Source organism: Delphinapterus leucas, chromosome 1 (genome assembly GCF_059928025.1).
Source record: "Delphinapterus leucas isolate spDelLeu-1000000601 "Yukka" chromosome 1, BTC_Dleu_Yukka2, whole genome shotgun sequence".
Taxonomy (NCBI): Eukaryota; Metazoa; Chordata; class Mammalia; order Artiodactyla; family Monodontidae; genus Delphinapterus; species Delphinapterus leucas.
The window spans coordinates 170,167,453-170,181,799 of NC_143129.1; the positions used below are offsets into that span (position 1 = coordinate 170,167,453).

At 58.0% G+C, this 14,347-nt stretch overlaps 3 protein-coding genes across 9 annotated transcripts in view; 1 reads left to right on the top strand and 2 right to left on the bottom strand.

The window, feature by feature from the left end:
* The window catches only part of UBXN11 (UBX domain protein 11), a 31,863-nt gene extending 21,617 nt beyond the window's left edge, over positions 1 to 10,246 (top strand). For 2 of the 6 annotated variants that reach the window (XM_030763854.2, XM_089898562.1), the window contains 7 exons: positions 5,455 to 5,669; positions 5,969 to 6,046; positions 7,005 to 7,122; positions 7,247 to 7,350; positions 8,573 to 8,622; positions 8,697 to 8,837; positions 8,918 to 10,246. In XM_030763854.2, coding sequence (XP_030619714.2) covers positions 5,455 to 5,669; positions 5,969 to 6,046; positions 7,005 to 7,122; positions 7,247 to 7,350; positions 8,573 to 8,622; positions 8,697 to 8,837; positions 8,918 to 9,074 — 863 coding nt within the window. In that variant the 3' untranslated portion in view covers positions 9,075 to 10,246. Of the gene's footprint in view, positions 1 to 5,454; positions 5,670 to 5,968; positions 6,047 to 7,004; positions 7,351 to 8,098; positions 8,346 to 8,530; positions 8,623 to 8,696; positions 8,838 to 8,917 lie in introns of those variants that run through there. The other 4 variants (XM_089898578.1, XM_089898566.1, XM_089898582.1 and 1 more) reach the window with 3 other exon arrangements.
* On the bottom strand, positions 9,752 to 11,266 carry SH3BGRL3 (SH3 domain binding glutamate rich protein like 3). The gene is made up of 3 exons (XM_022551834.2): positions 11,067 to 11,266; positions 10,309 to 10,476; positions 9,752 to 10,195 (listed from the first exon to the last, which is right to left on the bottom strand). Exons 1-3 carry the CDS (start codon positions 11,232 to 11,234, stop codon positions 10,130 to 10,132), a joined length of 402 nt encoding a protein of 133 aa, XP_022407542.1. The 5' UTR covers positions 11,235 to 11,266; the 3' UTR covers positions 9,752 to 10,129.
* Positions 11,267 to 12,389: 1,123 nt separating this feature from the next.
* CEP85 (centrosomal protein 85) overlaps positions 12,390 to 14,347 on the bottom strand; it is a 33,617-nt gene continuing 31,659 nt past the window's right edge. For both annotated transcript variants that reach the window (XM_089898539.1, XM_022551832.3), the window contains one exon: positions 12,390 to 14,100. In XM_089898539.1, coding sequence (XP_089754665.1) covers positions 13,940 to 14,100 — 161 coding nt within the window. In that variant the 3' untranslated portion in view covers positions 12,390 to 13,939. The remainder of the gene's footprint in view (positions 14,101 to 14,347) is intronic.

Here is a 14,347-nt window from a genome sequence, read left to right on the forward strand (position 1 = left end):
CATTTAGGACACGGCAAAGCTGGGGAGCTGTATGGCAGCTGGGCCATGCCAGGAGCTGAACCCTGGGCTGAGTGCTATGGGAAGTTCTCCCTGGGTGAGAGGCGAGACCCTGATAGGCAACAGCCAGAAGCTGTAAGGATGTCCCTTCCTGGGGTCCAGGGCCAGAGGCCTGCCGGCACTACGGACACACACACGCACGCACGCACGCACTCACACACACACACTGCCCCTGTGTGGTGAGCTGGGCTCAGGCCTCATGTGGCCTTGCTGACTAGTTGGAGGGCAGACTTCCTTCTGGCCAGTGGGGCCCTCCCTGCTCCTTTGGGGAAGGGGTGAGACCAGACAGCTGGTTTCTGGACCTGGTTCTGTGGATTCCACCCTCTCCTCCCAAAAAGAGAGCAGCCCCCAACTGCTCTGTGTTGTTGTTTTTTGCTCAGAGTATGGCTGTTCTCAAGCCACTTGTTCTAAAGCCTGGCCACAAGTTCCTGATTTGTGTCTTTTTCTTCTTTTGCCTTTTGATTCTTCAACATGGAGGGTGCTCAGTTTAGCTCTTCTGACAGATGAACAACATGTTTTTCATTTCTAGCAGCTTTTCCTCCTGGGACTGCCCACCCCCCTTTCCTGGCTTTTTCCCTTCCTCTCCCTATGGCCTTGTCCCCATGTGCCAACCTGCCCCTGCCCCAAGGGCCCTTGGGTCCATGAAGCCAGCCTCTGGCTGACCCTGATGCTCTGGCTTGTTTCTCTGGATCTCCCTCTGTTGGGTACCACTCCCCACAGGCCCTGGGGCAGCAGGCCAGTGGATTGGTGAGCTGGGGCATCTGTATTAGGCAGACTGGGGCTGATTCAAACATTCTAGAGCCTGGGACTCTTAGGGAGGAGGGTCAGTTGGGCCCATGAAGGGGCTCAGGGGAGAGGAAGCCTTGCAAGGGCTTGGCCTCAGGCCAGATCATTCACCCCTTCCCACCAGTACGTTGAGTAGCAAACAGGATGCCGTGCCAGGTGCTTCAGGGTATGCGGAGACATGAAAGGGACAGTTCCCGCTCTGGTCCTACCACCTTCGGGTCAGGTGTTGAGCCTCAGGGCTGAGAGCTCCAGCCAACTCTGAGCTCCCCCCACCCTTCACCTCTGAGCTCCTCACCACCCCCCATCAAGTCCCTGCCCTCTCTCTACATCTCCCCTTCCCACTCCCAGCGCCCACCTCCCCAACCCTTTTCCCCAAGCCCAGGCTCTGGCATCTGTGTGGGAGCCTCTTCCCTCCCCTGCTCAGGAAGCCAGCCTGACTCCTCAATGGGCTGTCCCTGGGCTGCCCTTGGGCCCCTGGAACTGGCCTGGCCTAGACCCCAGGCAGGCTGGACTCCTGCCACCCACCCTCCCACTAGCTCGGTCCTGTGCTGTGTCCCCCAAGTGCCTTGCCCCCTTTTCTCCCCTCCTGTGAAGCTCAGCTCAAACCCCACCTGCTCTAGCACATGTGCGTGGAGTGCCTGTTCGGTGCCAGGCGCTGTGCCGCCCTGCAGCTGCCCCGGGCGCGTAGTTAGGGGCTCTGCGTTGCAGTGAAAGCCTTAAAGGCTCTGGCTGAAGAGGGGGGCCTGGGTCAGATCGTACCCTGTGTGGGGAACCTGCCTCACCTCTGAGTCCACATCCTCATCTGTGAGGTGAGGAGATGGTACGATTGACCCCTAGGCCCTGAACTGAGAGCACTGAATACCACAGTGTGGAGTACGTGGAGTGTTCTCTCAGGCGGACATGCGGTCAGTGAATGATGACCATGGCCATCTACTGCTCCGCCCCTGCTGTGCTCCAGAGTGCCAGCACAGGGCTCGACCCGAAGGCCAGGGCACGTGCACAGGCAGGTGATTCGCAGGCATTGCCTGGGTGCCCTTGGCTTGGATGGTCAGAGCCCGCCGGGACGATCCTCTGTACAGGATGAGGTGGGGAAAAGCAGCGTGATGATCAAAGCGAGGGCCAGAGAAGTCAGCTCCTGCCGAGTCACAGGCAGAAGTCAGCTCCTGCCGAGTCACAAGGCCCCCCTTGGTCACCCTGGCGGTGACCAGACTCTCGGAGCCCGTTTTCTCCCCGCCGGCTCCTCTGAAGAGCAGAGTGAATGTAGGTGAAGTCCCCAGAGCAGGGCCCGGCGTGCAGGTGGGTGGAAATAGCGGGTCTGTTTCCTTTCAACAGCCTTCGCATGCGGTGCTGGGACGGGCCTGCTGGCGCACGTCGGACACTGCCGGGATTTCACAGCAGCAGGTTGTCCTCCTGGTGAGGGTGCGAGGGGCCAGCCCAGGGCAGGCCCACCACTCAGCTGCGCTAGGGGCAGGGTCTGGCCCTCCTCTGGGCCCTGCGACCCCACAGTGGCACTTAACACATGCCACTGTCACTCTTTGTCACCCTGTCTCCTTCATTCAAGTATGAGCCTGAGGAGGGCAGGACTCTGGGCATGGGCGTGGCCATGCTGCTCAGAGCCTGGCAGGGCACGGGCGCTGCGGACGTACTTGCTGGATGGCGGGGTGGTGGGGTGGAGGGACGGATCCAGTGCGTCTTGAGCACCCATTGTGGGCCAGGCCCAGGGCTGGCTGCTCTTGCCTGTGTTCAACTTGACCGGTGTAGCTGGAAAGACCAATAAGCAAACAAAATGACAGCAGCCTGTGATGAGGGCCAGGAGTGGGCCCAAGGGCTCCAGAAACCCAGGAGGAACAGAGGCCCAGGCTCAGGGGCAGGGGCTCCGGGCAAGGCTTCTCCACTTAGGTGGTGAGAGGGCACCTGAGCCCTGTGATGATCAAGAGGGTGGGGTGTTAGTGACAACAACAGCTCTGTCTGCCAGGCACTTCCTGTGAGCCTCACAGCAACCCTGTAAAGTGGGGCTGTTATTGTCTTCATTTTATAGAAGAGGAAGCTGAGGCCCAGAGATGTTGGCCCATGTGCCCGGGGTCACACAGCTTGGAAGTGGTAGCCCGGGCTGTACGGCTTCAGAGTGTGAGTGGGGGAGCTTGTTGAGGGCAGGCTGGGGAGCCAGGGCTCTGAGGGTCTTGGGAGTTGGGCCAAGGAGCTTGGACTTGATCTCCATGCCTGTTCACTCCCCTTTTAAATAAAATCATGGGCTCTCAAAAGTTGGATGAGGCCTCAGAGATGATCTCCCTGCACTGTACCCCTCCTTGGAAAGGAACCCCAGTGAGCAGTACCTGAAGAACCAACACTGAGAGGCAAGCCTGCGTGGTCACTGAGGACAGAGGCTTAGAGTCACCTGGGCCCTGCAAGCTGCGTGACCCGGGGCATGTCACCTTACAAGGCCCAGTTTCCTCATCTGTAAAATGGGAGAAGGAAGACCTGCCTCTTGATGCTTGGCATAGTAAATGCTGAGTCATCATCACAGTCAGTTCACCCCTGGATCTTGCGGGCAGGATGAAGATTTCTATTATCTACCCGTTCCCTGGAAAAGAAAGCTGCGGCTCAGAGAGGAAATGCCTCACTTGACCTCTGACCTGCCTCATCCCACGTGACGTGGCTGCACGGGGCCAGGCTTCTGTTGAGCACTCCTGGCTGTGAGGTGGCGATGCCAGGCTCTTCCTGCCTTATTCTCTTAGCCCTGGTTTGTCCAGAGCGGCGGTTCCTTCTCCCGGGCCCCTTATGTCACCTCCATTCTGCTGCATCTGATACCTGCCAGGCCCACCCTGCTTTCACTTCTCCACCCCCGAGCCCTGGCTGAGAGCCTTCCGGGCTGATTTTCTCCGCCAACTTTTCTTTTCTCTTTCATTGCTTCTTGGCATCCTCCCCTGGGTTTCCACCTGCCCCTTCCCCTGTCGACACCTCAGCTCCCTGAAAAAGCCCAGGCCCCAGGAGGCAGCTGGATTAGCAGTCCGCGCGCATCTGAGTCGTCCTGTTGGCCGTGCTGTGTGGCCTGCCTTGGCCAAGTCATGTGACTTTCTAGGCTTCACTTTCCATCTGTAAGAATATAGGGTGGGGGCAGATGTTGGCAGTGATGAGCTTTTCTGCTGTTATTTTCGGGTTTACCTGGGTGTTCTGAAAGTACTTAGTTAGCTGTTAAAGGAAAATGGTGTCTCGATATTGTTCTGGCTCATACCAGGGATATCCAGGATGTTCTGTGAGTTTTTCTTGGGACTCTCAGGGACTCCAGGGGACCCCAGGAAGAGGGGGGCGCAGGTGCAGCCCCTGCAGCAGTAGGAGATGTAGGGGAGAAGGGAAGGCCAGCTGGGGCCTACCGTTTCAGCAGCCACAAAGGCAACAGGAAACAGGGCCGCCCACATCTGTACTTCCCCGGTACAGCCACTGCACCACTGTGGGGAAAGGAATTGGGTCCCCAGAGTCCTGACCCACATCCTGCCTCAGCCTGGCTGTCCTGGTGAAAAACAGCTTCCAAGAAGGCCCAGAAAGTCACCAGTGTTTTATAGGGTTACACCCTAGTAGATGACTTAGTTCGGGGCAAGATCCCTTCAAGACTGAGAACAAGCTCCTGGCCTGTCCCCCAGCAGCACCCCACCTGCCCTGTATCCTTTCTGCTCTGGCATCTGTCTTGGCTGCCTCATCACCCCACCTGCACCCCGTGAACCTTATGAACAGCTCTATGGACAACACATTTGTCAGAAGAGGAGGCCAAATACATGTGCAACCCAAGGTCTCCCATGTCCTGTCCAGCAGGTGTCCCGACCCTCACCTCTCTCTCCTGATGGTGCAGATGGGTGGAAAGAACAGACTCCAGGGTCAACCCCCTCTTCTAACTTGCCAAGTGGCCTGAGGCAAATCATTTTTCATCTCTGTGGGCCTGTTTCCTCATGTGTAAAATGGAGATAAATAACCCTGCTGCGTGGCCTCTGGGTTGGCCTGAGGTCCATTTGTGCACGGTAGAGCTGGCAACAATAACTAACACAGACAGATGCTTGCTGGAATTCTTACGTGGTCATCTTGGACCCTCACAGCCATCCTGGTCCTATCATCGTCACCTTCTAGAAGAGAATGCTGTGGTGCGGAGCGTTAAATGACTTGACCAAAGTCACACAGGTAGAAGTGGAGGAGCTGGAATTTGAGCCCAGACAGCTGGGAACTGCACTGTGCCTTTCAGCTGCTAACACAGTGCCTGGCACATCTGATCTGGGATCTGATCCCGCTCTTGCCACTTACTGTGTGTGTCCCTAGGCCAGCCATTAACCTCTAACCCTTAGTTTCCTAATATGGAAAATGGGGATGTTTATAGTCCCTACAGCATAGGGTTGGTATGAAGAAAGAATGGGATAATAGATGTTAAACCCCTAGCACAAAGTAAATGCTCACTAAAGGACAGCTATTATTATTATCTAGTGTTAGCTGTCCTTCCTCCTCCCCAGGTGGTCACTTAAAGAGATGCTAAGGCCCCTGCCCAGCATAGGAGGGGGCTGTGGAAGCCAGGGATCTGGAGCACACAGCAGCCATGAAGAGAGGCTCATGGGTGTCAATCCTCTTTGCCAGGAGACTCACTGGTACCCCCCGAGGTAGACTTTGACAGGCTGCTGGCTAGCCTGAAGGATCTCAGTGAGCTGGCGGTAGACAGTGACACCCAGCTGACACCAATGCCCAGCAGAGTGCCACACTGTGTCCTTGAGCCCATCCCACTGAAGCTCTACCGGAATGGCATCGTGATGTTCGATGGGCCCTTCCGGCCCTTCCACGATCCCTCCACACAGGTAGGAGTGACGGGGAGGGGAGACAGGCCTGTGCACCCTCAAGCCACTGTGGTGGCCCACCCCCTGCTCACCATTAGTTGGAGATGATGGGCCCAGCTCACCCCCAGCACCCAGGCTCATGCAGAAGCTCCAGAACCACCCCCCCCCCAACCATGTCCTGGGACTCTGTTTCCAGAGTCTGATCCAGAGAGTAACTGGCCCCATGATCCCGGGGCCCAGAGCCTGCCATCTAGACAGGAAGCAGGGTGTAGGGCACTGCACAGGTCCAGCCGGGCCTCACCCTACCTCTCCCCCTGCAGCGCTGTCTCCGAGACATATTGGATGGCTTCTTCCCGTCAGAGCTCCAGCGGCTGTACCCTGACGGGGTCCCCTTTAAGGTGATGGGCTCTCCTTAAACCACTCACTCCCAGTGTGGGGATTTTGGAGGGGGTGGGAATGCTTCCTCAGGCATCACCTAGGGGCACTGCCCCACCTCAGAGACCCCAGTCTGATGACCTCCAGAAGGAGGGTGAGCCTGAAACGGGCTGGGAAGGGAGCAGGAAGGCTGCCGTGGCCATACTTGCCGCATCAGCAGTGGGGAAGGCATGTAGCTGAACAGCAGGCAGCGCCCCCTTCTGGCATCCTGAGAGCAGAGCCCTCAGCTGCGTGGCACCACTGCCCCTCCTCCCCAGCATTCAGGACACCTGGACAGCCTGGGGAACGTGAGGAGCCCACGCAAAACTGTCCTGGCTCCCCCCAGAGGCTCCTGGAGCCTCCTGGTTGGGGTGGAAGGTAGTGCCATTGGGGGGCAAACGTTGGGACTAAAGGACTTGAGATGGAGCCGGCCCCCTGCTGTGGGGGCAGTCGGCAGTGAGATGAGGGTGCTGTGATGGGAGCACATGAGGTTGTGTCCCAGAGGGTGGTGCGTTAGTTCCACAGTGAGAGCATGTGAGGGGGTGTGTGCCACCATGGCTTGGAAAATAGCGTGAGTCACGACCAGGGGTGTTTGAGGTAGTTCATGCCAAGCAGGGCTTTGCCCTCTCCTAACATCCTCATCCCTCCCCTCCTGGTCTGCTCCCGAGAGGGACTCTGTGAAGAGGATGTCAGTACTGTGGCTCCAGCTGGAGTGATGAGGGGAGCTTGCAGGAAGAGCAGGGCTCAGGTGGGTGGGAGCAGCATGAACTGCAGCTCTCCTGCTCTTTCCCAGGGCCTTGGTTTCCTCATCTGTAAAATGGGGATTGCATCAGACCATCCCTTGGGCCTATTCCTGGGGCCTCTGTTTGGGCAAGTAGGGGTGCGCATGGAGCTCAGGGCTGAAGAGATGTGCCAGCCGCTGTTTCCCTTCCTTCTTGACAGGTGAGTGACCTGCGCAATCAGGTCTACCCAGAGAATGGGCTGGACCCGTTCCCAGGCGAGGGCCGAGTGGTAGGCTGGCAGAGGATTCGAAAGCCCTTGGACAGGATGGAGCACCCAGGTGAGCTCGGCCCTGAGGCTGAGCCAGGTGGTGGGGGCACTGTGCAGGACAAGCTCCAGGTAGCCTCCTCCACCATCACACACAGTCTCTGCCCCGGCCAAGGCTCCCAATGCCCTCTCTGCAGGCTCCAGGATGATCGCCGAGAAGTTTCTGAACAGGCTGCCCAAATTAGTGATCCGACAAGGCGAGGTGATTGACATTCGAGGCCCCATCCAGGGCACCCTGAAGGTGAGGCCAGCCCTGGCTCCCCCAGCCTTATTGGTGGGGGAGGGGGGTGGGGGGGGCGGCTTTACCATCAACCCTGGCCCAGCCTACCGGAGCAGCGGCTTACCTGGAGGCTCAGGCTTGAGGGCCCCTGAGGATGGCCTGGATGGAGAGATGAGTTCCTCAGAGCTGTTCCCCTGTCTCCTGGAAACGATGGAGCTGGTGAGCTCTCAGGACTGTCTCCTGGTCTCTCTGAGCTGGGACCAGAGAGCAACTGGCCAACGCAGGAGTGTGGCTCTAAGAGTGGGAAAGTCAGGGGAGTCTAGGTTGGGGGTGAGCCCAAGTTCAGGCCACCCTCTTGAGGTCCAGACCGAAATACACCTTCCTGGCCTTCACAGGACTCATCACCCTGCTACCCCTCCCTCGCCCCGCCTGGGTCCCGGGACTCTGCCTTCACCACACGTGGCCAAGTCCCGTCAGATCTGTCTATCCCCAGAACTGCTCCCAAATCCATCTCTTCTCTCCATTCCCCCCCGCCCACCATCCTAGCCTAGGCTCCAGAGTGTCTCCCAGACAACTGCAGTGGCCCCTCACTGGCCTCCCACTTCCACTCCCGCCCTGCCAGCCATCCTCCCCCAGCAGCCTCTGTGCTCTTTTAAAAATGCAAATTGGATCTTGGCTCTTCCCTTTTGAAACCCTCCAGTGGTTCTTAGGTAAGGCCTGTCATTCCTTTCTGGTCCTTTTCCCACCTCTAACCTTTTCTTTTTTCCAGTCCAACCTGATTCCCAGCTTCAGCCACATGAATGCTGACACTTTCTCAAATATATCACCTCTTCTCAGAAGTCTTCCCTGACCTATGCTCTCTGGAATATCCTTGCCCCCCATCCCATTTCTAAGGACTCCTCTTCATCCTTCAGTCACAGCTCAGGTGTCATTTCCCCAGGGGAGCCTTCCCAGACCCATGCTAGGTTAGGCACCCAGCCTGGTCACTGTGTGGGGTTCTGTCTCCCCCACTAGAATGAGGGAAGGGAACGATGGGGCTACCTCCCAAAGCTTCCCTTCTATTTCCTCTCCTTGGGCCCCCATTTACACAGAATACCCCCTCCCGCTTTGGCTCACTGGTCTCATCCATCCCTGGTCAGGAGAAGTCCCCTGTAGGGGTTGGGGGGAGAGTGTGACTGGCAGGGCCCAGGGCTCTGTCCACTCCATCGATGCCTTCCGGAACTGCTGCCCATTGCGTGTCCAGATCCAGGAGATCGTGGTGGAGACGCCTGCCTTGGCTGCTGAGCGTGAGAGGTGAGGGCAGAGTGGAGAGGTGAGGACCCTGGGACTGGGCTACCAGGGGGTATTGACGGCCTCTGGGTCCGCAGGAGCCAGGAGTCTCCGGAGTCACCCGTGCCCGCGCTCTCCACGCTGCGCATCAAGTCTGAGAATGGCGAGCAGGCCTTCCTGCTGCTGATGCGGCCGGAGGACACAGTCGGTGATGTGCGCACCCTGCTTGCACAGGCCAGGTGGGCGCGGGGCTCAGCTGGCGGCCGCAGCGGGGCTCTGGCCCCACGACCCGGCCTGATTCGTTCTTCCCTGTCCCCAGGGCCGTGGAGGCCACCACCTTCGAGATCTTCAGTACGTTCCCGCCCACAGTCTACCACAATGACGCTCTCACACTGCAGGCCGTGGGCCTGGTGCCCAACGCCACGCTGCTGCTTCGGGCGCGCCGGGCTCCGCTGCCCGCCCCCGGCCCCGAATAAAGCGCCCACCCCAACACCGGCTGCTCTGCGAGGCTCTCTTGGCAGGGCAGCCCAGCAGCACTAGCTCCGCTGAGGAGGGGGCGGCGCCGAGCCACCCCTCTGTAACTTGAGCCCCAGCTGGCGGGCCTGGCCGCTGGGTCTTTGTCCTCTAGGTTCCTCTTTCTGCTCAGAAGGGCTAAGCTGCTCCAGGGGAGAGAGGGCCCACCCCAGCCCAGCGCCTCTTGTGCCAGTGTGCAGATCCCTGCGCACAGACACGCGCAGGGCCACAAGCACGTGGGGACACTTCAACACTATGCATCAAAGCCACTGCCCCAACACTGACAGAACTGCATCTGGGCACCCACTTCCATGACACACCCACACCTAGCCGAGCTGTTGGGACACAGGCAGGTGGCCACGAGGCACAGCCGCGTTACTGACTGGCATGCAAACGTGCAGTATACACCAAGGTAATGGACACCATCACGTGCATGTGCACTGGAGGGTGACCCACCCACACGCTCTAGAAACCGTTGGTCCACACAGGTATGTGTGTGCTGGACATATATCCAAACACACGCACTGTCAATCGCACACAGAGGTGCCACACGGGAGCACAGCCTCAGCACAATCACATCTACCAGACTTGCTCAGAGCAGGGACCCAGGATGTCCACGCCACACCAGACAAAGACACGATGCCAATGGAATGGAACATTTAATTGTTTCTGCGGTGCTCCCGGATGGGGATTGCGGGGCCTTTGGCAGAGCCCTGGCTAATGGAACCAACAAAGGTGCCTATCAGCCAGTGCCAGGCAGGGTGGCAGCCTCAGGGCCAGGCTGAGGACAACCAGCACTTGGGCTGTTGCTTAAGACAATTTCTGAGACTAGTGGGTAAGGAATGTTGCCTTTGAATAGAGGAGAGGGAGCTACAGTTAGAGAGGGGAGGCGGTAGGTCTTGGGTTGGGGGGAGGGGCTCCAAGGTCGTAAGGTTAGGAATAACGGAGTTGTCACAAGGTCCTTCATGGGTGATGGCTGGGGGGAACGTGGTGACGGAGTCCAGGGGGCTGACTCGGCTCAGGCCAGTTTCAGGAACTCCTGCAGTGTGTTTTGCTCCACAGCCTCCACGAAGAGCTCATAGTCCTGGGGGAGGGGACAAGAGGTGGTCACCTGAGTGCTGGTGCTTTGTCTCAGGTCTGACTCTGGCTGGTATCCTCCTACAACACTCCCTCCATCCCCAACCCCCAGGCCCATACCCCACAGTACTGGTCCCCGTTGACAATCTGGGGTGGGGTGGCCTTGGGGTTGCCCGCCAGGGCTCGCATCTCATCCCGCAGGGCGTTGTCTTGGGAGATGTCCACTAGCTGGTACTGGATGCGCTTCCCATCCAGGATGCGGGTCACCTCGCTCTGCTGGGACTTGATCTGGGGGCAAAGGGCGGGCAGGGGTTAGTGAGCAGACTGGAGGGTTTATGGGAGGAACCCTGGGCAGAAAAAAAGGGAGTGTGGCCAGGAGCTTTTGTCCCCCTGTCCCGCTCCACGCCCTAGGGGAGGGTTCTGGCCACTAGGAGTTGGGAGGAGGAGTCAGGATTGTGGTGGTGTGGAAGGAGAGAGGGACCACCAACCATGAGGAGGGGAGTTAGAGTGAACGTAAGTGAGATAAATTAAGGGTGGGGAGAGCCAGGAGCTCGGCAAAGAGAAAGCAGGGCAGGCCTGGGTGGAGACGGGTAAGGCGCCACCTCCGCCCCCAGGTACACACACACACACACACACACACACACACGGAGAGGAAGGGCAAGATAAGGACATGGTCAAGGCTCAGCCTGGTAGTGGGTGTTCAGACGACCCAGGATGCCCGAAGGAGGTGTTTAGGATGGGGCCAAGAAGCCTGCCCCCACCCAACTCAGGAGGCCGTGTCCAGCACCTCGCCGCCCCCGCCCTGGGGGCGGGTCCCAGGCGCCGGGTCCAGAGCAACAGGACCACCACCAGCGCTCTACCCCAGGGCGCGCACTCACTTCGCGGGAGCCGGTGACCGACGTGCTGTAAACGCGCAGGCCGCTCATGCTGCGGATGGGCCGACGGGCCGACGGGCAGACGGGGTAGCGGTGGCAGCAGCTGCACGGCCTGGAGACGAGGCCGCCGCGCTCGGGAGCGGTTTCCTTCCTGCTCAGCCCGCGAGTCATAGCTCTCGGGACCAATGGGCGGCACGGACAGGCGCGCGGCCGGGGCGGGGCCTGCGCGACCCCGCCCCACGCAGCGCCGGGCCCCCTCCCGCCCCCCTTGGGGACCGGGCGCACCGAGGACCCCTGTCCCACGCAGGGCCGCCCTTTTCAGCCTTCCGAGCTGGGGCTGACAGTGTGAGGCTGGGGAGCGAGCTGACGGCAGGAAGGGCCGGGGAGGGCGTGGGTGAGGGTTTGGCAGAGGCCTCCCCTTCAGCCTCGCGCGGGTTTGCTGCACCCAACTAACTACCCACCCCCGGTGCCACGACAGCGCTGCTCCGCTCCGGGCTTTGAAGTCTTGGGCTGTTTTCAAACCTAAAGTTCCCCCGCTAGGGAGCTTCGCTTCACGGGATGCCCCCCGACCACAACACGCACACACTGCCTCTGATTAGAGATTTCCCCAGAGTTCATCTCCGCTCAGATCGGCAGGTTTAGACAAGTGAGGGTGGTGGCAGGAGACGGGGCCACACCCTCACAGAGCCATTTGGAGGCCAAGGTATGAAAGAGGTTTCTAGTTCTGGACTGGGTGGAGGTAGAGGTTGGTGTCAGGACTCCTGAGAGTCTGGGCCCTTGTTAAAGATACACTGCTGGTCTTGGGGTGGCCCCAGCCCCACCCCAACTCCTCGCAGAAGAGGGCACAGGGTGCAGAGGAAGCAACCAGCCCAACATTGGACCCCCAGCCATCTGTCTGGGGTTGGACATGACACCCCTCATTAGTCCTCCCAGGTCCAGGGCTCCGAGAACAGCCCAGGAAGACAACCCTAGCTCCTGGAGGCAAACACAGAGTCCTGCTTTGCCCTGGGGAAGCCACTTCCTTATAGCAACCCACAGGCAAAGACTTCCTCCTCAGAGGATTACTGAAACTCAATGACAAACTTGCTCTGTGACTCAGGGCAGCTTCACCCAACAGAAAGTGCTGTGGGAAGAGATCTTATCTGTCCCCACAGAAAGACAGAGGAGCAGAAGTGGTAGAAATAGACTTGAGGCTGGACCTGCCAAAGTTCCCTCCTTGCTGCTGTTTGGAGAACTTGGCTAAACACCCAGGCTTTGGCTCCAACAAGCCAAAGTGAGGGGTGGAGTACGAGCGGATGGTGATGGAAAGCAATGGTAAACCGAGGAGTCTGTTAAATTTTTATTTTGTAATCAAAATAGGCAATACAAACCAGTTGACATAACAAGGATTCATATAAATAACTGCTTATAAACTTTATGAGGAAAAATACCCGTGAGCATGGTGGCTGGGCTGCCAATACAGGGTGGAGACCAACCAGGCAGCTCTGCCTTTAGGAGGCAGGAGCCCAGAGGCTGAGGGGATGGCTGGGTGGGGCTGCTCTGAATGGAAGGGATAAGTCACTCCATAAATAAAACACAAACTTGTAAAAACGCTTATGAAGGAGTCTCATTCAGGCCAGGAGTGAGGTCCAGGATGCTGCCCTGCCAGCCCAAAGCTTAGCAAGAATCTCCCAATGGCTGCCTCTGGACTCCTGAACTACTCAGTGCTCCCCCTTCCCCACACACAGCCTGGCTTGGCCTGGCTCCAGATCTAGAGGAGGCCCGGGGCTGGCCCAACAACCAGATACAAACAACTACGAGATGCTCCCTCAACAAGGAGGCAAGAGAAACCAGAGGGTCCAAAGGCCCCGGAGAAACAACAAAAAACACTGAAAGTTGTACCTTAAAGCTGACCTGTACTGGGTACTCTGAACTCTCAAGGAGCCCAGAGCAGGAAAGGGAAAGGACCCCCAATCCCAAACACAAGAGAGGCACAAATCAGAAGGCCAAGCACTGGCCCCAGCCCCAGGGGGAAGGGGTGAGCAGCTTGATAGTTGCCCTGCGTTATCCTGGGGGAAAATCCTGCCCAAACCCAGAACCATAGAGGAGTGAGTTTGCACTCAAGGGGGCTACCTGGCCAGCCTGAGAACAAAGGAGAAAGGGCTGTGCTAACCACACGACCAGGGCCCCAAGGGCACAGGGCAACTAGAGTGGGGTCTCCTGTAAACGGGCATGGTAGCACAGATGAAGAAGCCCTGGTTATAATCCCTGGGCTCCCAATTCTAGTTAGTACTTTGCTAAGGAATAGATCACCCTGAGGCATCTATGAGAACAAGAGCCCTGAGGAAGAAGCAGTGGGACTGGGCCTAGGAAAACCCAGAGCCAGATCAGGTCCCAGGAAGGCTGGCACATGGGGCCTGAGAATTCTCAAATGGCCATTGTTACTGGTACTCAGCCTTTCCTGGCCCCTCTAAGGAACTCTGGGCATCAGCACGACCAAGGTATGGAGTGGGAATGAATGTGGAGCCATCCCAAAGGATGGAGAAAGGAGGTAAGCAGCCTGCTTGCCTTTGACGTCAGCCTGCAACTGGGAACAGTCTGTGAGGACTTCCCAGTCTACCTGCAAAAGTTAATTATTAACTCACCCTCAAAGGGTGAATCAGGATGACAGGACAAATGCAATCCAACAAGGCAAAGCCAAAGTGGGGCAGGGCAAACAAAATTCTCTAATCAGCCCTTGGCCCCAGATGCAGCTCATACCTCCCCTCCATCCCTTCTCTCTGGGAATAGCAGCAGACAGGAGGCAAGAGATTGTCAGGGCAGGACCTGCTGGACCGGGCTCTCAGCAGACCAGATTCTCCCTTGGGGAATACAGCCTGTCCCACCCCCAGCATTCCTCACTGTGTGACACAGTTTTCTCCCATGTCCTGGGCGTATCTGTCTGACATGGTGGTCCTTAAGTCCTCGATGTCACGGCGTAGCTGTTGAACCTCTTCTAGTTTCCTCCTGATCACATCCGGCTTCTGAAAATCTAGCTGAGTCCCTGCGTGCTGTGTAGCTGGGGAGGAGAGCATTTCGAGAGATTATTAGTAAATCACTCAGGAGACACTTTCCTGTGGAAAGCGCAGTATGGATATGCAGTGCCATAAGGCCTGTGGTCTTGGAACATGGCACTTTTTAAAAAACACCTAGGAATAATGGGCTGAAATCTTGCTGCCTAAGCGCCACATTTGTGTTTGTCCTTCACCCAGGTACCCCATAAGGATGCCTGTTTCCAAAACAGATTTACTGAACGTCTACTTTGC